This window comes from Pan paniscus, chromosome X (assembly GCF_029289425.2).
Source record: "Pan paniscus chromosome X, NHGRI_mPanPan1-v2.0_pri, whole genome shotgun sequence".
Classification (NCBI taxonomy): Eukaryota; Metazoa; Chordata; class Mammalia; order Primates; family Hominidae; genus Pan; species Pan paniscus.
In genome coordinates this window covers 2,695,483-2,716,338 of record NC_073272.2, presented here as the reverse complement: position 1 = coordinate 2,716,338, position 20,856 = coordinate 2,695,483, and the positions used below count along the sequence as shown (strand labels likewise).

At 44.9% G+C, this 20,856-nt stretch overlaps 1 protein-coding gene across 4 annotated transcripts in view; it reads left to right on the top strand.

Moving 5' to 3' along the window:
• The first annotated feature begins 1,549 nt into the window (after positions 1-1,549).
• Positions 1,550-20,856, top strand: part of ARSL (arylsulfatase L) — a 33,898-nt gene continuing 14,591 nt past the window's right edge. The window contains exons 1-7 of one of the 4 annotated variants that reach the window (XM_034951347.2): positions 1,967-2,044; positions 9,795-9,837; positions 9,998-10,283; positions 11,467-11,616; positions 14,345-14,466; positions 16,611-16,733; positions 20,144-20,567. In XM_034951347.2, the coding sequence (XP_034807238.1) occupies positions 10,186-10,283; positions 11,467-11,616; positions 14,345-14,466; positions 16,611-16,733; positions 20,144-20,567 (917 nt within the window). In that variant the 5' untranslated portion in view covers positions 1,967-2,044; positions 9,795-9,837; positions 9,998-10,185. Of the gene's footprint in view, positions 2,045-3,865; positions 5,999-9,794; positions 9,838-9,997; positions 10,284-11,466; positions 11,617-14,344; positions 14,467-16,610; positions 16,734-20,143; positions 20,568-20,856 lie in introns of those variants that run through there. The other 3 variants (XM_008967033.3, XM_055106269.2, XM_034951346.3) reach the window with 3 other exon arrangements.

Genomic DNA, 20,856 nt, shown 5'->3' with positions numbered 1-20,856 from the left:
ACAATGAGACCAATTTAGTTCGTAGTTCAACTTGGAGTCAAGGGAAAGCGAACGTCCGCCTTGTTCAGAGATGAAAGCTCCGTGCAGAAGACAACGTTAGGATGATGGTGGGGATCTGAACTTTGCTAAAGAATATGTATTGTTAGGATGGGCACAGTGGCTCATACCTGTAATCCCAGCATTCTGGGAGGCTGAAGCAGGAGGATTGCTTGAGGCCAGGAGTTAGCGATTAGAGGGGGCAACATAGCAAGACCCCATTTTTACAAAAAAAAAAAAAGCTATCCACCTGTGGTGGCGTGTGCTTGTGGTCCCAGCTATTCAGGGGGCTGAGGTGGGAGGATCATTTGAGTCAGGAGGTCGAGGCTGCAGTGACAGTGATTGTGCCACTGCACTGCAGTCTGGGTAACAGAGCGAACCCCTGTCTCAAAAATAAAAAAAAAAAAAACAAAAAAAAGAGTAAATGACTTTACTTGATGCTAAGAGAGTATTTGTTTTGGGATGCTAGTATTGGAAATGCAGCTGACAAGTACTGTTGTATAACGTTCGTGCTAAGAGTGTCAGGTGTGGAGCTTGATTCTGCTACCAGCTCTGAAGGACGTGGGAGTATGAGAAACAAATTGAAATGGCTCACCCAGCATGATCGTAATTAAGTGTTCTCCAGTCATCTGCAAAGTACGTCCTTAACACCAGTGCTTTCAACCGGAGTGATTCTGCCCCCCCCGGGAGACATTGTGCCATGGCTGGAGATATTTCTGGTTGTCACAACTGGGGAGGAGGTGGTGATCACTCCCTGCTTCTAGGGAGTGGAGCCCAGGGATTCTTTTCAACATTGTACAATGTACAGGACGGCCCCTACAATAAAGAATCATCCTCCTCAGAGGTCAATAGTAGGGTAGTGGCGTAACCATGCCTCATCCCAGAACATAGAAAGTCAGGCTGAAGTTCAGCCAACCTGGGAGTTCCAATTTGGATCCTGGTTTTATCTCCTTGATGTTCAACTTGTGCAAAAAATAACTGCATGAGTGTTGACAGCCTTCCCTCAAGAGCAACATAACCTAGTAGACTTGGCCTAGAGCGGTAGGTGTTCCTCAGCCCGTCGAGCCTATGCTTTGTTCTTTCTGATGTGTTAAACTCATGAATAATGTACGCAGCTGCAGATTTATAAGAGGGCTTATTTGGCAAGCGGGAGTCTCAAATCAAAACTCTGCAATGTTCAGGCTATAGAGACTATAAATGCATTAGGATGAATATTTTTGTGATTCAACACGTAGAAGTGTGCAGACAGCTCTTATTTGAAAAAAAAAAAAAAGTCCTTGAAGTGATTCGTTTTACATCTAACGTTGCCTGCAATGTATGCTCTGCTTCAATATGAAAAAAGAAATGCGCTCCCTGGCAAATAGATGAGAAAACACATTGGTGCACAGAGCTAAACGGAAGTGACAGTGACAGAGTCACATAGGTGAGCAGCTATATACATATGGTAATAGTTGCGGCTGTGTACACACCGTCATAGTTGCAACTGTAACCTGAATTGTTTCCTGTCTTCTTTTTATGTTTGAGGCAAATAGCAAAAGGAAAGAAAAAGGCATGAAATTGAAGGGCTACGGAGTGATGATTCAAGATGAGTTTTAAGAAAACCACTTTTCCATTTTGGAAAATGCACTCTGCCTACATCAAAAGCCCGAAGGGATTCCACCTTCCTGCCTTTGAAAAACTCCGCGTTCAGCACCAGATGTCTGGGCTCCTTCCGTGAGAGTGAGGTTCTGCAAATAGAACAGAAGGTCTTTTGTGGACGCCTGAAAGACCCAGCAGTACATTCCTTGGGGACTTGCCTGATCTGTTTCTGGGACAACCTAACTTGGTTTCTGCGGAATTCCTGTTTTTCTTTTCAGAGTGAATCAGCTACGCACATGCGTGAGCCAGCCGTTCAGTGCCGCCGAGACAGCCAGTGCGTGTCTGTTTTGGCAGGAAGAAGACGTTTCTTCCAAGGAGCAGCCTCCCCGCCACATCCAGCCAGTGTCACCCTTACACAGCTGCATGTCAGGTAACTGGCCTTCCTGGGGCTTCTTCTTACAGGCCGGCTTTTGCACGTGCAGAGACGCTCCAGGGGATATTCTTTTATGCTAAACTGCGTCTTTTCAAACAAGTCCCTGTCAATGTTTTAAAAGTAATTTGCTTTCAAAAAATAATAATAATAATCAGTGAAAATCTCAAGTACAGATTTTACATGGGAGATTTCCAAACGTAATGCATAAAAAAAAAGCAACCAGGGAAGATGCACCAAATGGGAGACATTGCATCCACACTAGATTCTTATCTTAGAGATGCTGAAGGCACGTGCACTGAACATCGAGGAGACACCGGAGGTGAAAAGCGAAACTGGGTTTGGGAACAGGGCCCAGGCGAAGCGTTGAACACAGGCTCGCAGCCCGGGGCTGAAGCTCAGGGCGGGAAAGGAGGGCTGGGATTCCTTCTCCCCGGAAGAGAATCAAAGGCTATATTGTCAGTCTCGCATGGGTGTTTCCTCGTCTGCTTCTTTTATCTTTATTTCTATTGCATTGTATTATATTTTATTGTATTCTATATTTTATTATTTTGTTTTATTTTAAATTCAGACAGGATCTTGCCGTGTTGTCCAGGCTGGTCTCAAACTCCTGGCCTCAAGTGATCTTCCCATCTCGGCCTCCCAAAGGCCAGAGTGTGCTAGCTGGGATTACAAGTGTGAGCCACCGCGCCCAGCCTCTTGTCTCTTTCTAAACATACCTTGTGTCTTTAGAATAAAAAAGTAGAAAGTTTTATTCAGTAGTAAAAATTAAATCTGGACCAAAATGTTTAACATTCCAAGGGTTAAAGTGCAGAGTTCTTTGGAAAAGAAGACTCTGCTTTTATTGTGTCACTAAATACATAAATACATCAGTTCAGAGGTAGGCCACAGACTTGATATCTAACCGTATGTCATATGACTGTTCAACCATGATTGAGGGTCCTATATTTAGACACCAATATAACCAGCCAGATAAAACAAACACAAGCAGTCATGTTCCCCAGGCAAGTCAGAAGCAGCCCATAATATGCTTTTTCCTTGAAAAATCATGTACATATATATGTTATATGCATATATGTACTTGTTTTATATGTATATATGTACTATACATACACACATAAACATTTTTACTTTAAAAAGTACATATATTAACGTTACATGTATATACGTACATGTTTTATAGGTATATATGTTATGTATACATATATGTATGTATATGTTATGTACACATATATGTATGTATACATGCATGTACATGTATACATTATATACATATAAGCATACATATATGAACACATAAACATGTATGTAGATGTCTATATGTACATGTTTATATATGTTATATGTTTATATTTATACGTGCATATTATAACATGTGTTTATATGTAGATGTGTACGTATATGTACATGTTTTATGTATCTATACATATATGTACATATATATTTTAAAGTATATATTATTTTTGTAAAGAAAAGCATGCATATTTTAATAAAGAAAAATTATGCTTTATTATATATTTATATATTATATTTATATATTTTATTTATTTTTTTTTTTTTTCTAGAGATAGGCTCTCACTTTGTTGCTCAGACTTAACTTGAACTCCTGGGCTCAAGCAATCCTCCCACCTCGGCCTCCCTAAGTGCTGGGATTATAGGCGTGAGCCACCACACCTAGCCTTATTTACACATTTTATGTGATACATTTATACTATGTATGATGTACAAAAGTTATACTATATTATATATAATAATTATGAATATATAAATTAAAATATAGGTGAAAATATTCCTTTAGGCCCCCTACGAGGAAATGACTTAAGATTTGTTGCCAAAAATCACAAAGTAAAAGCAATTACCATTAGGGCACACACCTGTGGCAGGAAAAGAAAACATTTCTGACACCCCTCCTAATACTCGTTTTGAGACATGCCACCAAAACCGTCCACTTGTAAAAATGAGTCAGGCTGGAGTGTGCCAGCGTGTCAGCTCCTCATCCCAGAAGTAGGGTGGTTTCCACCCCCACATAAGGAGGAAGTGAGATCAGGTAGGCTATGTGACTTCCCACAGACCCAGCATGTGGCTGCATATGAAGTTGGGAAGAGACAGCAAGTGGAACTCTATGAAACCCCGTCCTTGTAGGTCAAGGATGGTTGAATAATAGGGACCATTGCGTAGGGTTCCATTCTACAGAGTAACTTCCCAGCAATGATCATGCAGTGCCTCAGAAACTGCTTCCTGCCCTCTTGGTCTTGTCTTGTCTTTTCTTTTTTGAGACGGAGTCTCACTCTGTCGCCCAGGCTGGAGTGCAGCGGCACAGTCTCGGCTCACTGCAAGCTCCGTCTCCCGGGTTCAAGCGATTCTCCTATCTCAGCCTCCCAAGTAGCTAGGATTACAGGTGCACGCCACCACATCCAGCTAATTTTTGTATTTTTAGTACAGACGGGGTTTTGCCATGTTGGCCAGGCTAGTCTCAAACACCTGACCTCAGGTGATCAGCCCACCTCAGCCTCCCAAAGCGCTGGGATTACAGGCGTGAGCCACCGTGCCCAGCCCGTCTTTTCTATGTTTTTAAACCAAGCATTGCTTGAAAATAATCCTTTTTTTACTTTTTTTTTGCTTATTTAATTTTTTTCTTTTTATCTTATGTTTATTATTATTATTATTATAATTTTTGAGACAGAGTCTCTCTCCGTTGCTGAGGCTGGAGTACAATGCTGCGATCTTGCCTCACTGTAACCTCCGACTCCGGGGTTCAAGCAATTATCTTGCCTCAGCCTCCCGAGTAGCTGGGATTACAGGCATGTGACACCATGCCTGGCTAATTTTTCTATTTTCAGTAGAGACAGGGTTTCACCATGTTGGCCAGGCTAGTCTCGAGCTCTTGGGCTCAAGTGATCGGCCCACCTCGTCCTCCCAAAGTGCTGGAATTACAGGCATGAGCCACTGCGCCTGGCCTTTTTACTTCTTTTGTTTGTTTGTTTATTTACTTTAAAAAATGTTTTCTTTTTTATTTTTATCTTATCTTTATTATTTCTTATTTACTTCATTTACCACTCAACAAATAACTTCTTTAAAACATTTTTTTTTTGAGGCAGGGTCTTGCTCTGTCACTCAGGCTGGAGTGAAACTGCAGCTTCAACCTCCCAGGCTCAAACAATCTTTCCACCTCAGCCTCCTGAGTAGCTGGCAGTAGAGACACATGCCACCATGCCTGGCTAATTGTTTTATTATTTATAGAGACAGGGTCTTGCTATGATGCCCGGGCTGGTCTCGAAGTCCTGGGCTCAAGCGATCTTCCTGCCTCAACCTCCCCAAGTGCTAGGATTATGGGCATAAGCCACACTGCCCAGCCTAATTTTTTTTATTTTTGAAGAGACAGCATCTCACTTTGCTGCCCAGGCTGCTCTGAAACTCCTGGCCTCAAGCAATCTTCCTGCCTCGTCCTCCCAAAGCGCTGGGATTACAGGCATGAGCCACCATGCCAGGTTGGATATGATCATATTATAGCCAGCACCCTGTGTAACAGCACAGGCAATCACTTAAAAACCTAAGGACACTGGCAGAATACGGTGACTCACATCTGTAATCCCAGCACTTCGGGAGGCCAAGGAGGGCAGATCACTGGAGCTCAGGACTTTGAGACCAGCCTAGGCCACATGGCAAAACCCCGTCTCTACAAAAAATAAAACAAAATAAAAACCTAAGGAAACTGACCATTGGTTTGGTAGACGTGGGCGTGGCTTTGAGATTCCCCCATGCTGCGATGTGGGGGGAGTCTGCTCTGTCTGTCCTAACTCTCTCTGATCTTCTGACTTGGGAAAAACAAACTCGAAGTCAATCATTCCCAGCTCAAAGCCTTGTGCAAGTGCTCTCTGCCTTCACGCTTGCTTCCTTTGGGAGAGAACCTTCCTCTTCTTGATCGGGGATTCAGGAAGGAACCCAGGAGCAGAGGTGAGTCCTGTGAATGTTCATTTGTGCTGGATTTGGGCTCCGTGACCAGGCATGAAGTAGTGTGGTGAACAAAGAGCTCCCCGTTCCCTTTTCTGTCTCTGAATAATTGCCCAGTTTGTTTTGATAAAGCAGAAACGTACCCGTGACTTACAGGCCTAGGAATGCAGCTCTTTCCTGGAGAAGGGGGATCTGTTTTCTAATCTGCAGGAGAGGCCTTGGGCAGGCCCCATGCTCTGGGTCACCTCAATGTCACAGTTTCCAAAATTAAACTCATTCAAGGCTGTTATCACCATCTCTTTATTTATTTAACGTTTTTCTCCAAGAAAAAATATTCATATTTTTACTTATAAATACATAACATTGCGGGAGAAAGAAAAATTAGGTCGGGCACGGTGGCTCACGTCTGTAATCCCAGCACTTTGGGAGGTCGAGGCGGGTGGATTGCTTGAGCCCAGGAGTTTGAGACCAGCCTGAGCAAGAGAGGAAACCCCACCTCTACTTAAAAAAAAAAAAAAATCAATAGCCAGGCATAGTGGCATGTGCCTGTAGTTTCAGCTACTTGGGAGGCTGAGGTAGGAGGATCACTTGAGCCCAAGAATTTGAGGCTGCAGTGAACTATGTTCGCACCATTGCTCTCCAGCCGGGGTGAAACAGCCAGACCCTATCTCAAAAAAAAAAAAAAAAAAAAAGGAAAAGAAAAGAAAAATTAGAAAAAGAGCACTTTTCCTAAATCTCCACACCCAGAGATAAACCACTGCTGGGCAGGATTGCTGCAAAAACCATCTTCCCCTATTTTGTGGTGGTTTGGGGTTTTCTCATTACATTTGTACAGTATTTTGCTTTTATTCCATTTTCTGACCATTGGCAGCATGTCATTGTAGGTCAGAAAGCAATGCTGAGGGTATTAAAATGCTCATTTTGGTTTTCTCTCCATGTACAATTTTAAATCAATCTCTTTCCCAGTGAAGATGCTATTAGGTTGGTGAAACGTAATTGCGTCTTTTGCTATTACTTTTAGAATATGAGAATTGTGTGTGCTCTCTAGGGTAAAACAAACGAACAAATAAACAAAAAAACCTCACGAGCAGGGCGTACACCTTATCCCTTCCTTCTGTGTTCTAAACAAAGCACAAATGATATCTAAGGTCTTTTTCTCTTCAACAGACGGAAAATTATTGGAGATGTAGCAATTCAGTGTTAGACATCCATCAATAATGTAAGAAGTGCATTGATTCGGTCTGGAAAGGCCGGAAAACTTGAAGCAAAGGCAGGAAGACTGTAAGCAGGGAGGGGGCTTCCAGGTCACAGATAGGTGAGAGAGGAACAGTTGCCTTCTTTTGAGTTTCTGATGAGCCTTTCCAAAGGAGGCAATCAGATACGCATCTATCTCAGTGAGCAAAGGGGGGACTTTGACTAGAATGGGAGGCAGAGGCCCTAAGCAGTTCCCCGCTTGACTTTTCCCTTTAGCTTAGTGACTTGCGGGCCTCAAGATTTATTTTCCTTTCACAAAGCTCATTGTCTTTCTCAGAAGACTGGTTTTGTGCCTGAACCCTGCTAGGAGCAAACACCCCTCCCAGCATCCCCGAAAAGGCGATGAGGGGAAATCCCTCAACCAATCGCTTCTCTCCCACTCACACCCTGGGGTTTTGCCGCCCTGCGGACCTTGCCCATCCCTCCTCTCTGCCCTCCCCGCTCCCACACCAGCTGTGTCTATCCTTGGTCAGGTTTCACCTGGACAGACACCACGGCCACTTCTAGGCTCTCAGTGCCTGCTGGCTCCAGTGTGTCCTCACTCACTGGCCGCTCGGCCCTTCTAAAAGTGACCAGGTCACTCCCCTGGTTACTCAGAGGCAGAAACCCAACACATCTGCATGCTCCTGTCTCTTTATCTTCTATGCATGCCCATGTCCTGTCAACGAAAAGAAGCGAACTCTGTAGAATATTTGAAGAGATTTATTCTGAGCCAAATAAGAGTGACCATGGCCCATGACACAGCCCTCAGGAGGACCCAAGAACGTGTGCCCAAGGTGGTCAGGGTGCAGCTTGTTTTATACATTTTAGGGAGGCATGAGGTGTCAATCAAATACATTTAAGATACACATTGGTTTGGTCCAGAAAGGTGGAACAACTCAAAGTCAGGGGGCTTCCAGCTTATACATAGATTTAACCATTTCCTGGTTGACAATTGGTTGAGTTCATCTAAAGACCTGGGATCCTAGGAGGCTGAGGCAGGAGAATCACTTGAACCCGGGAGGCGGAGCTTGCAGTGAGCCAAGATCGCGCCATTGCACTCCAGCCTGGGCAACAGAGCAAGACTCCGTCTCAAAAAAATAAAAAAGAAAGATTAAAAAAAAAAAAAAAAAACCCTGGGATCCCTAGAAAAGAAATGTTCAGGTTAAGAGAAAAGATTGTGGAGACCAAGGTTATTTTGAAGTCTTGTAGCGGCTGCCCTTAGAGACAATAGATGACAATTGTTTCCTATTCAGACCTTTAAAAGGTGCTAGAGTCTTAGTCAATCTTTTCAGGATTGGAAGGGTCCGGAAGAAAAAGATGTGAATATCTATGTGAATAGAGATTCTTTACATCTTTACAGATGCAAATTTTTCCCCACAAAGGACAGCTTTGCAGGGCCATTTCAAGATATGGCAAAGAAACATGTTTTTGGGTAAAATATTTTGATTTTCTTATTTGTCTCATGTTATGCCAGAGTCAGATTGGAAAGTAAGTCACAATATATAGTTAAATGAAACCCTTCTGATGAGAATTTATGGTTTGTAGGGCATGACTCTCCAGACCCCTTAGATAGGAATTTGGGCAAGATAAAAAGAAAAATCAGAGCTTCGTCCTCAGTCCCATGCACAAGCCACATGGGGTCAGACCACTGCAGTACCCTGAAGGTGACCTCTTGCTGCCTGCAACTCTAATTGTTATCTTCCATCTCATTCCTTTCCTGCTCTACACCCTGGGCTCTCCCTCACTTCTTGGCGAGACTGAGGGGCCGCCCCTCTGTGCTTTGGGGGTCGCCCGTTTCCCTCTGTGGACAGAACATTTCCAAGTGTGGGCAATGGTCGCCCCCTCTCCCGGCAGCACCTACCCCTAGCGACGAAGGCGAATGCGTCTCTCCTTCATGCAGCACTCAGTGCCTGCAGAGTCCTCTAGGCCTTTTTCCTTCACACTGACACTCCCAGTTCTGTTTTCAAGTCTGGAGCTCCTGGGCTCAAGCAATCCTCCCACTTCCGCCTCCCAAAGTGCTGGGATTCCAGGCATGAGCCACCACGCGCAGCCTCTCATTGTATTTCTGATCTCTACTCAGATTCTTTTGTGTATCATCCAAGCTTTGATCTTTCCCCGCTTCCCCCTTCCAAATCAGGACTCTCTCTCTGCATTTCTGGACATTAGGAATCACCCCTGCTCTGGGCTCGGGAAGCAGAAGACAAAATAATCTGCTTCCGGACACTGGGATTCTCTCATCACTTTGTGATCACTCATGGGCTATGAAAGCTGGTAAAGGGGATGGAGACCCTATGACCACTTTCTTCCTCTTTCTCTGAAGACCATCTGGCTGTGTATTGAAACACGTTTTACATTCTTAACATAGTATTAAACATTTTTGAAGCCTTTTCACTCGGGAAGAGCATTCCTTTATAGATTTTGATCATAGTTTTAAGATATTTTTGCTATTGATATCATGAACGGGAATCAAAGTTCCCCTTTCTAATGACTTACTTACTGTTTTATTTATAATCAGGTCAATTTCTGCTGTCAATGTGATTGTGGACATCTTTATGTCTTACAGGAAGTAGAGAGAGAGACAACATGTTACATTTGCACCGTTCTTGGTAAGATACAATTATATGCACTCATTAGTAGTCTCCTTCCTTCCTTTCTTTCTTTCTTTCTCTTCCTTCCTTCCTTCCCTTCTTTCTTTTCTTTCTTTCTTTCTCTCTCTCTTTCTTCTTCCTTCCTTCCCTTCTTTATTTTTTTTCCTTTCTTATATAGAGACAGGGTCTCACCATGTTGCTCAAGCTGGTCTTGAACACCTGGGCTCAGGCGATGCTCCCACCTTGGCCTCCCAACGTGCTCAGATAACGGGCATGAGCCACCACGCCTGACCGCTTCTGGATCTCTTGATGGTGCTTTCTCAGAATGCACTGATAGTGATTTATCCTGCATCTGGAGAATGAAGCATGAGACCCGTGATTAATAGATGTGCTCCAGGCTCCCTTGATTTGATGTTGCCCCAGGCAGCCTCAGAAGGAATTGTATTTCATTCTCTGCAAATCAGGTGGGCATCAACCGCTACCATCGTCCAGGTGTCTGGTTTTCCAGGGAAAATCAGGGTTTCCCCTACTACGAACCTTGGAGACTCAGATTACATCTTTACTGCATCCCACTGGGGATTGGGACACTATGGCCCTGCTGTCCATGTGCATTCCCAGGGTGGCACCGATGAAAGAGGCAGCAATGATAGTGGCAGGCTGTATGTCACCAACCCCTGCGGAAATGTTCCCTCATGGTACGCAACTACCAGGGCTTTCTCCTCCAGGCTGGAACCTCCTTCACCTCCAAACCCACTTCTCATCAGATACCAGTGGGCTAAAGAAGTCAGGCCTGGGTATTTTCATCTGTGTGCTACAATGAACAGAGGGTTTTCATAGACTCAGAAGTAGCAGCTCACTGTGGTCTCACCTTGCCCCAAGCTTGTGTCTCTTCCTTGCTCTGCTGGGTGGTCCAAACCCTAACCCCAGCCTCCATTCCCTATGTTCAACACAGTTTGCTTAAGGAAGAACAATGAAGAAGAGGGAATGGAGAAGGGGCAATAGCTGTTCTGGGGACCCGATCCATCCAAGAAACCATGACTAAGGCAGGCTTTCTGTCTGTTTTTGCTTTTTCTTGTTGCTGTTGTTGTAGTTTTGAGACAGCCTTGCTCTGTTGCCCTGCAGTGGTGCAATCTCAGCTCGCTGCAGCCTCAACCTCCCAGGCTCAAGCGATCCTCCCACCTCAGCCTTCCCAGTAGTTGGGACTACAGGCACGTGCCACCACGCCCAGCTAAGCTGTGTATTTCTTATAGAGATGAGTTTTCACCATGTTGCACAGGCTGGTCTTGAACTCCTGCGGTAAAGCAATCCACCCGCTGCAGCCTCACAAAATAGTGAGATTACAGGAGAGAGCCACTGCACCCCACCAAGGCTTTCTGTTAATCATGAGTTTAATCACTTAACAACAGACTTTACAGCATCAAAAAAAAACACAAAAAACTTCAAGGCCAAATAAAGCCATCAACGGTATCAGTTAATTGTAACCAGAGAAAAACAATCAAATGCCTAAGAGATGTCCTCAAAGCTATTCTGAAATGTGATGATAATATCAATACCTCTTAAAATAGTGATGCCAACTTCCCCCATACACAAGTTCTGCAAATGAGATGGACAGGAGCATGACGCAGTCTCTGACGGTTTGTGTTTCAGGAGCTGGCTGCCAGCGATGCTCGCTGTACTGCTAAGTTTGGCGCCATCAGCTTCCAGCGACATTTCCGCCTCCCGACCGAACATCCTTCTTCTGATGGCGGACGACCTTGGCATTGGGGACATTGGCTGCTATGGCAACAACACCATGAGGCAAGGGACAGAGAATTACTCACCTGGTGCCCCCAGTGCAGACACCAGAAGAAAGAGAAGCCACTGAAAATGCATATAACCCTTGATCTTGGCAGTTCACACTTCAAGAGTTCTGCACTTCTGCGTTTTCTAACTCTCCCTAATGTTACTTTCTTCCCATGCCAGCACTAACCTCACCTCAATCCATCCTACATATGACTGCTCATTTCATTTTTATTTTTATTTATTTATTTTTATTTTCTATTTTTCTCTGAGACAAAGTCTTGCTCTGTGGTCCAGGCTGGATTGCACTGGTACAATCACAGCTCACTGCAGCCTTGACCTCCCAGGTTCAAGTGATCCTCCTGCCTCAGCCTCCCGAGTAATTCTGGGACTGCAGGTGCCCACCATCATGCTTGGGTAATTTGTAAGTTTCTTGTAGAGGTGGGGTTTTGCCATGTTGCCCAGCCTTGTCTCGAACTTCTGGGCTCAAGTGATCCACACACCTCAGCCTCCCAAAGTGCTGGTATTGCAGATGTAAACCACCATACCTGGCCTCATTTCTTTTCTTTTTTTTTTTTTTTGAGACAGAATCTCACTGTGTTGCCCAGGCTGGAGTGCAGTGGTGCAATCTCGGCTCACTGCAACCTCCGCCTCTGCGATTCCAGTGATTCTCCTGCCTTACTCTCCAGAGTAGCTGGGATTACAGGCGCCCGCCACCATGCCTGGATAATTTTTCTATTTTTAGTAGAGACAGGGTTTTGCCATATTGGCCAGGCTGGTCTCGAACTCCTGGCCTCAAGTGATTCACCCGCTTCAGCCTCCCAAAGTGCTGGGACTACAGGTGTGAGCCACTGTGCCTGGCCTCATTTCATTTTTTAAATATGATTTTTATCCACCCAGTACATAATGGACAATGCTTTAGAAATGCTATCAGCCAGGCATGACTGTAATACCAGCCCTTTGGGAGGCTGAGGCAGGAGGATCACTTAAGGCCAGGAGTTCAAGACCAGCCTGGGAAACATAGTGAAATCCTGTCTCTAGAAAATATAAACATTAATTTTTTTTTTTTTTTTTTTTTTTTTTTGAGACGGAGTCTCGCTCTGTCACCCAGGCTGGAGAGCAGTGGCATGATCTTGGCTCACTGCCAGCTCCGTCTCCCGGGTCCACGCCATTCTCCTGCCTCAGCCTCCCAAGTAGCTTGGACTACAGGCGCCCACCACCACACCCCGCTAATTTTTTGTAGTTTTAATAGAGACGGGGTTTCATCATGTTAGCCAGGATGGTCTCAATCTCCTGACCTCGTGATCCACCTGCCTCAGCCTCCCAAAGTGCTGAGATTACAGGCGTGAGCCACCACGCCCGGCACATTAATTTTTAAATTAAAAAAAAAATTAGCCAGGCATGATGGCATGCACCTGTAATCCTAGTTATTCAAGAGGGTGAGGCGTGGGAGGATCACTTGAGCCCAGGAGTTTAAGGTTGCAGTGAGCTGTGATCAGACCACTGCACTCTGGGCGACAGAGACCCTGTTTCAAAAAGTAGGCTGGCCATGGTGGTTCACGCCTGTAATCCCAGCACTTTGGGAGGCCAAGGCAGGCCGATCACTTGGAGGTCAGGAGTTCGAGACCAGCCTGGCCAACATGGTGAAACCCCCGTCTCTACTAAAAATACAAAAATTAGCTGGGCATGGTGGCAGGCACCTGTAATCCCAGCTACTTGGGAGGCTGAGGCAGGAGAATCACTTGAACCCGGGAGGGGGAGGTTGTAGTGAGACTCAGATAGTGCCACTGCACTCCAGCCTGGGTGACAGAGTGAGACTCAGTCTCAAAATACAAACAAATAAACAAACATACAGGAGAAATCAGTGTCAATATTGATCTCTGTCTCACTCCCAACCCTATCCATCTAGCCAAGCCCAGCACTTATGCGGGATTTCAATCCTCCCCTGCTGAAAAGCTCTGCTTCAGACAGACAAGTCCACACCCTCCTAATGCCAAAATATGGCGTGTCCATCTGTCAAGAGCTAGAGCTAGTCCGTCCTCCTGTCCGAATTCCAGCCTTCCACCCTCATGTAGTACTTACAGTGTGTTGGCGTCCATGAAGTCAAACCTTCCCATGAACACTGTGAGCTCCAGAGAAGGTGCCCTGGGCTCTCAGTTCTGCATTCCCTCTGAGGTTGGTCTCTCAGTACCAACAGTGCCTTGTGGAAACTTAGTCACTCTATCTACTCATTCATTTATTTATTTTAGAGACAGGTTGTCTCTCTGTCACCCAGGCTGAAGTGCAGTGTTGCAATCACAGCTCACTGCAGCTTCAAACTCCTGAGCTCAAGCAATCCTCCTTCCTCAGTCTCCCAAGTAGCTGGTTCTACAGACATGCACCACCATTCCTGGCTAATTTTTCTATTTTTGTAGTTTTTTTTGTAGAGACAGGGTCTCGCCATGTTGGCCCGGCTGGTCTTGAACTCCTGGCCCTAAACGATCCTCCCTCTGTGGCTTTCCAAAGTGCTGGGATTACAGGCATGAGCCACCGCGTCCAGCCACTCATTCCTATTTAAATGAGTTGATGTTTCCTTGAAAGTTCAGAAGACATTAGAAATCTTTGACATTACCTTTGGGTCATTCCTGAGAACATCTTGAAGCACTCAGCGATGACCAGCAGACCTTCTATGAAGTAGCATGTAGCTATGCTTATGAAAAGCCTGTCTAATTTTAACAAGTAAAGCTGTTAATTTGTCCCTCCATAGGACTCCGAATATTGACCGCCTTGCAGAGGACGGCGTGAAGCTGACCCAACACATCTCTGCCGCATCTTTGTGCACCCCAAGCAGAGCCGCCTTCCTCACGGGCAGATACCCTGTGCGATCAGGTCAGTCTCTCTTTACAACTGCACTAGGGTGCAGCCTGGTGTATTCGTCAGTTTCTAGTTCTTACATTTTGGTTTTTTTATTTTTTATTTAAATAGAGATTGGGGGGTGCTCTCTCTATCTTGCCCATGCTGGTCTTGAAATGCTGGGCTCAAAAGATCCCCGCTCCTTGACCTCCCAGAGTGCTGGGATTACAGGCATGAGCCACCGTGCCCAGGCAGCTTTTATATTCTGATGCTTTGACATCTTAGGGCTTTGCTGACCTTGGCAGGACTGGCCCTCCCAGGGCTAGCCAATTCTTAGAGATAGCAAACAAGTCACCTGGGAGTGCACCTTTCATGCATAAACCAATCAGTCCAGAGCCCACACCCCCAACCATCACTTTTATGAGATTTTCATATATGGGGCTACTCTCTCCTTGCCCTAATCCCCCCAGAATCAGGTACCAGCTTTCTAGGGACAGCCCCTGCAGATGAAAGCCCACGGAAATTGTACAACCTGGCCAGTCTTAAGCCGGCTTACCCTACCTTGCCCATTACTTTCCAAAAAAGAAAAACAATAAATAAGAAAGGCTTTTTCCATGCTTTCCCCTCACTCCCTCTGCCTCCTGACCAACCCTGGAGCTTCCCCGTATAGTCACACAGCATGGCTCACCCCTGCGTCCTCTTGAACTGTGAGTAATAAACTATCAGAAACTGTGAGTAATAAACTATCTCTCCAATGACAGTCATCTCCTGATCTGTTGGCCTTGCCATAGCTGAATGATAAAACCTTAATAATAATAATACATAATACCTACATTTTAAAGCACTTGGGTAGAGGCTGGGCACGGTGGCTCATGCCTATAATCCCAGCACTTTGGGAGGCTGAGGCAGGCAGATCACCTGAGGTCAGGAGTTCAAGACCAGCCTGACCAACATGGGGAAACTCCGTCTCTACTGAAAATACAAAAATTAGCTGGGCGTGATGATGAGTGCCTGTAATCCCAGCTACTTGGCAGGCAGAGGCAGTATAATTGCTTGAACCCGGGAGGCGGAGATTGCAGTGAGCCGAGATCGCGCCACTGCACTCCAGCCTGGGTGACAGAGCAAGACTCCGTCCCAAAACAAACAAACAAACAAAAAAACCATTGGGTAGAAATTTGGAATGTCTGGAGAGCAGAATAAAATTTTATCAGTGGCTACCAACCTTGTCAGTACATTAGAATCATCCAGAGGATATTCCCACCATCCCAAAGCCCAAGTTCCACCCAAGACCAATGAAAATTAGCACCCCTGGGGTGATAACCAGGCGTCAGAATATTTTGAAGCTCCCCACACGATTCCAATGGGCAGACAACTTTGAGAACCTTTGGATTATATCAAGAGTTTGATGAAATTATAAAATCATTTTTAGTTCAGGCACAATGGCTCATGTTTCTAATCCCAACACTTTAGGAGGCTGAGGTGGGAGGATTTACTTGAGTCTAGGAGTTCAAGACCAGCCTGGGCAACATAGTGAGACCCCGTCTCTGCCAAAAAATTAAAAATATTAGCTAGGCATGGTGATGAGCCCCTATAGTCCCAGCTACTTGAGAGACTGAAGTGGGAGGATCAGTTGAGCCCAGGAGTTCAAGGCTGCAGTGATCTATAGTCATGCCACTGCAGTCAAGCCTGGGTGACAGAGTGAGACCCTGTCTCTGCAAAAAATTTAAAAATTAGCCAGGTGTGGTGGTGCGCACCGGTAGTCCCAGCTACTCAGGCAGCTGAGGTGGGAGGATCGTTTGAGCCCAGGTGGTCGAGACTGCAGTGGACATTGATTACACCACTGCATTCCAGCCTGGACGACAGAACAAGACCCCATCTTTAAATAAATTAATTAACAAACAAAAAACCATTTAAATTTTTAGTCCTTTTTCACTGAATTATATTGCTTATAACCTGCACATAACAGGAAAGTCCATCTTCTCGCTAACGTTTTCAATAAATTAATCATTTACTTTGCTGCCAAAAATGCAATCCACTAGGCAAAGTCATATAGGAAGTCCATTTTCAATTTAATTTTAAGAGAGATTTTTACCAAGTGTTCTATTTTTGAATAAATAATAAATAACAAACAGAAAAAAAAATGCGGAACAGTAATTCTTTTTCTTAATAATTGCTCAAAGGGATGGTTTCCAGCATTGGTTACCGTGTTCTTCAGTGGACCGGAGCATCTGGAGGTCTTCCAACAAATGAGACAACTTTTGCAAAAATACTGAAAGAGAAAGGCTATGCCACTGGACTCATTGGTATGTACGTTTTTAAAAGTGGTAAGCACATGACTTTCATATGGAAGGGACATTCAGCTAAAGAGTTTGGAAAGGAAAGTGGGTGAGGTGCTGTGGGATTTCCCACTAGACAGAAAGCTGCATGTATCTAGGAACCATGTTCCTTTCCAGGTTGTTTTCTGCAAAGTAGATACTCAAGAAATACCAGCTCAGGCAAGGTGGCTCATGCCTATAATCCCAGTACTTTGAGAGGCCGAGGCGGAGGGATTGCTTGAGCCCAGAAGTTTGAAACCCGCCTGGGCAACATAGCAAGACCCCACGTCTACAAAAAAATATATAAAAATAAATTTAAAAATAAATAAAATGTGCTCATGCCTATGGCATATGTTCCAAGCTCCATTGCACAACACATAATTGCTTCTTTGTTCTGTGGGATCCTCTCCCACCCTTCACATGGACTTTTTGTCTTAGACATGAATGTCTTAGACTGAACACCTTCAGCTCTTTTCTGGTTGGTTTATGGATCAACTTGGCTAGTTTAGTGCTGCCATCTAAATGTTTGTGTCCTCCTAAAATTCCTAGGTTGAAACCCTTACCCCCCAGGTGATGGTGGCAGGAGGTGAAGCCTTTGGGAAGTGATGAGGTCGTGAAGGTGGAGCCTCATGTGTGGGATTAGTGCCCTTACAAAAGTGACTCTGGTCAGGCGTGGTGGCTCATGCCTGTAATCCCAGCACTTTGGGAGGCCAAGGTGGGTGGATCGCTTGAGGCCAGGACTTTGAGACCAGCCTGGGCAGCATGGCGAAACCCTGTCTCTACGAAAAAGAAAAAGAAAGAAAGAAAAGGAACATCAACTTAATGAAATATTTGGCATCTCAAACAATGTTCTCGTAGACCATGATTAAAAAAAATAAGAAAAAATATATTCTTGCATCAAAAATTTCTGTAATGCTACCTATTTTTCCCTTTGGTGTGTATGAAAATGTCTTTACTAGATTTAGTACCTCCCTGTCAGCTTCCATAACTAACATGGTTATTTTTCTACAAGTCAACAAACATGTCATGTATTGGATGAAAAATAAAATTAATGACAATAGTTCCTTGAGAGGAGACCAAGTTGCCATTATCATTATTGTGTTATAGTAATGATTTTTATCAACAGTTCCATTTATTGATAACAAATAACATGACTAGTGGATACAATGAGTATAAAATTCAATAAATTATATATTTCTAAAAATTAAAAATTATAAAATGTTCTTTGTTTAATTTTTTACCAAAAAAAAAAAAAAAACAAATTCTGGGGAGATTCAGTCATCGCTGTCAAACAAAGGTGTATTTTTTCCAATAGACTTTTTTTTTTTTTTTTAAACAGGGTACTCACTCTGTTACTCAGGCTAGAGGGCGATGGTGCAGTCACAGCTCACTGCAGTCTCGACCTCCCAGACTCAAGTGATCCTCCCACCTTAGTCTCCCAAGCAGCTGGTACTACAGGCTTGCACCACCATGCCCGGTTAATTTTTTCTTTTTTCTTTTTTTTTTTTTTTGTAGAGATGGGGTCTTCCCATGCTACCCAGGCTGGTCTCCAGCAATCCTGGGCACAAGGAATCCTCTCACCTCGGCCTCCCAAAGTGCTGGGATTATAGTTGTGAACCACCATGCCTGGCCAACTATAATTTTTCTAAGACAGAAGAGTCTATCCTTAAGGGATATTCATTGGGAAATCATGAGGTTTTCCAGATGGCAGACAGCATTGGGGTGGTTGACATCTCTTTGTCAACACCATAGTAGTGGCTACATGGAAGCAAAGACTATATTCCTTTGACTGAATTTGAAAGGTGTGCCTTGCAAAACCCACCACCCACTTCAACCATGGCCACTATGATAGTGGTTTCTCAAAGAGAGAACAATTCCAAAGTCCAGAAGTCTTTTGCCCATGCTGCTGATATCACATGGTGCTTTCCGGCCTTCATCATTGCACTGTAAAACAAGGTGCAATAGACTAAATAATGGTCCCAGAGATGTCAGGCCCTAACCTCTGAATCTAGCAAATATTAGCTTATATGCAAAAAGAGTCTTTGTAAATGTGATTAAGTGAACAATCTTGAGGTGAGAAGATGATCCTGAATTATCCAGCTGGGCCCACTGTGCAAGGACAAGGCTTCGTTTAACATGGAGGTAGAGGAAGATTGGGCCACAGAGAGGAGAAAGCAGTGTGATTAAAGTGAGGCGACCACAAGCCAAGGGATAGCTGGAGCCACCAGGAGCTGGGAGAGGCAGGAAGGATCCTCCCCTAGAGCCTCTGGAGAGAGTATGTGTGTGTCTGTGTCCTACTATCCTCTTCTTATAGGACACAAGTTCTATCAGATTAAGGCCTGTATTAGTCTGTTCTCACGGTGCTAATAAAGACATACCCAAGACTGGGTAATTTATAAAGAAAAGAGATTTAATGGACTTCCAGTTTCACATGGCTGGGGAGGCCTCACAATCATGGTGGAAGGCAAAGGAGAAGCAAAGGCATGTCTTTCATGGCGGCAGGCAAGAGGGCATGTGCAGGGGAACTCCCATTTATAAAACCATCAGATCTTGTGAGACTCATTCACTACCATGAGAACAGTGTAGGGGAAACCACCTCCATGATTCAATTATCTCCACCTGGCTCCACCCTTGACACATAGGGATTATTACAATTCAAGGTGAGATTTGCATGAGGACACAGCCAAACCATATCAGTGCCCAAACTAATGACCTCATTTTACATTAATTATCCTTTGAACACCCTGTCTCCAAACACAGTCACATTCTGAGGTCCCGGGTGTTAGGGCTTCAACTCATGAATTTGAGGCAGGCCAGGATCCAGCTCACAATAGAGTCATTGCAGATATAATCAAGTAAAGATGAGGTCTCTACAGTGGGCCCTACTGCGATGACTGCTGTCCTTATGAGACAAGAGATTAGGTCGCAGACACACACAGAGGACAACGCCATGGAAACATGGAGATGGAGACTGGAGTGATGCGACCACAAGCCCAGGGAGGCCTGGAGCCCTCAGGAGCTGGGAGAGGCAGGAAGGATCCTCCCCTAGAGCCTCCAGTTTGAGTGTGGCCTGGAGACACTTTGATCTCAGACTCCTGGTCTCTAGGACTGGCAGAGGATAGATTTGTGTTGTATTAGGTGAACAGTTTTACAGGAATTTCTTCCACCTGTCACGGGTAACTAATATTTTGGTTAAAGCTGACACATGGGGTCCTCATTCCCCTGAAACGATGACGCCAGATTGTGGTGCAAATAACAGCTAATGCTGCCCACACTTCTTTGCAATCTCCTGGCCCCCCAGTGTCTAACAGAGTATCAGGAATGTGACAAACAGTCAATATCGACATGTCCAGTTATGCTCAGATGCTTGTCACATCAACATCCTTTTTGCCTCTCAGGAAAATGGCATCTGGGTCTCAACTGTGAGTCAGCCAGCGATCATTGCCACCACCCTCTCCATCATGGCTTTGACCATTTCTACGGAATGCCTTTCTCCTTGATGGGTGATTGCGCCCGCTGGGAACTCTCAGAGAAGCGTGTCAACCTGGAACAAAAACTCAACTTCCTCTTCCAAGTCCTGGCCTTGGTTGCCCTCACACTGGTAGCAGGGAAGCTCACACACCTGATACCCGTCTCGTGGATGCCGGTCATCTGGTCAGCCCTTTCGGCCGTCCTCCTCCTCGCAAGCTCCTATTTTGTGGGTGCTCTGATTGTCCATGCCGATTGCTTTCTGATGAGAAACCACACCATCACGGAGCAGCCCATGTGCTTCCGAAGAACGACACCCCTTATTCTGCAGGAGGTTGCGTCCTTTCTCAAAAGGTCAGCAGAAAAGGGTCAGCTTCCTCCAAGCACTCAGCTTTGGAATGAAAACGCATCCTAAATAGTCTTCTTCAGTCAGGCATGGTGGCTCATTCCTGTAATCCCAGTGCTTTTGCAGGCTGAGGTGGGAGGATCACCTGAGGTCAGGAGTTCGAGACCAGCCTGGCCAACATGGTGAAACCCCGTCTCTACTAAAAATACAAAAATTAGCCCAATGTGGGGCTTTACAGGTGCATGCCTGTAATCCCAGCTACTCGGGAGGCTGACGTGGGAGAATCCCTTGAACCTG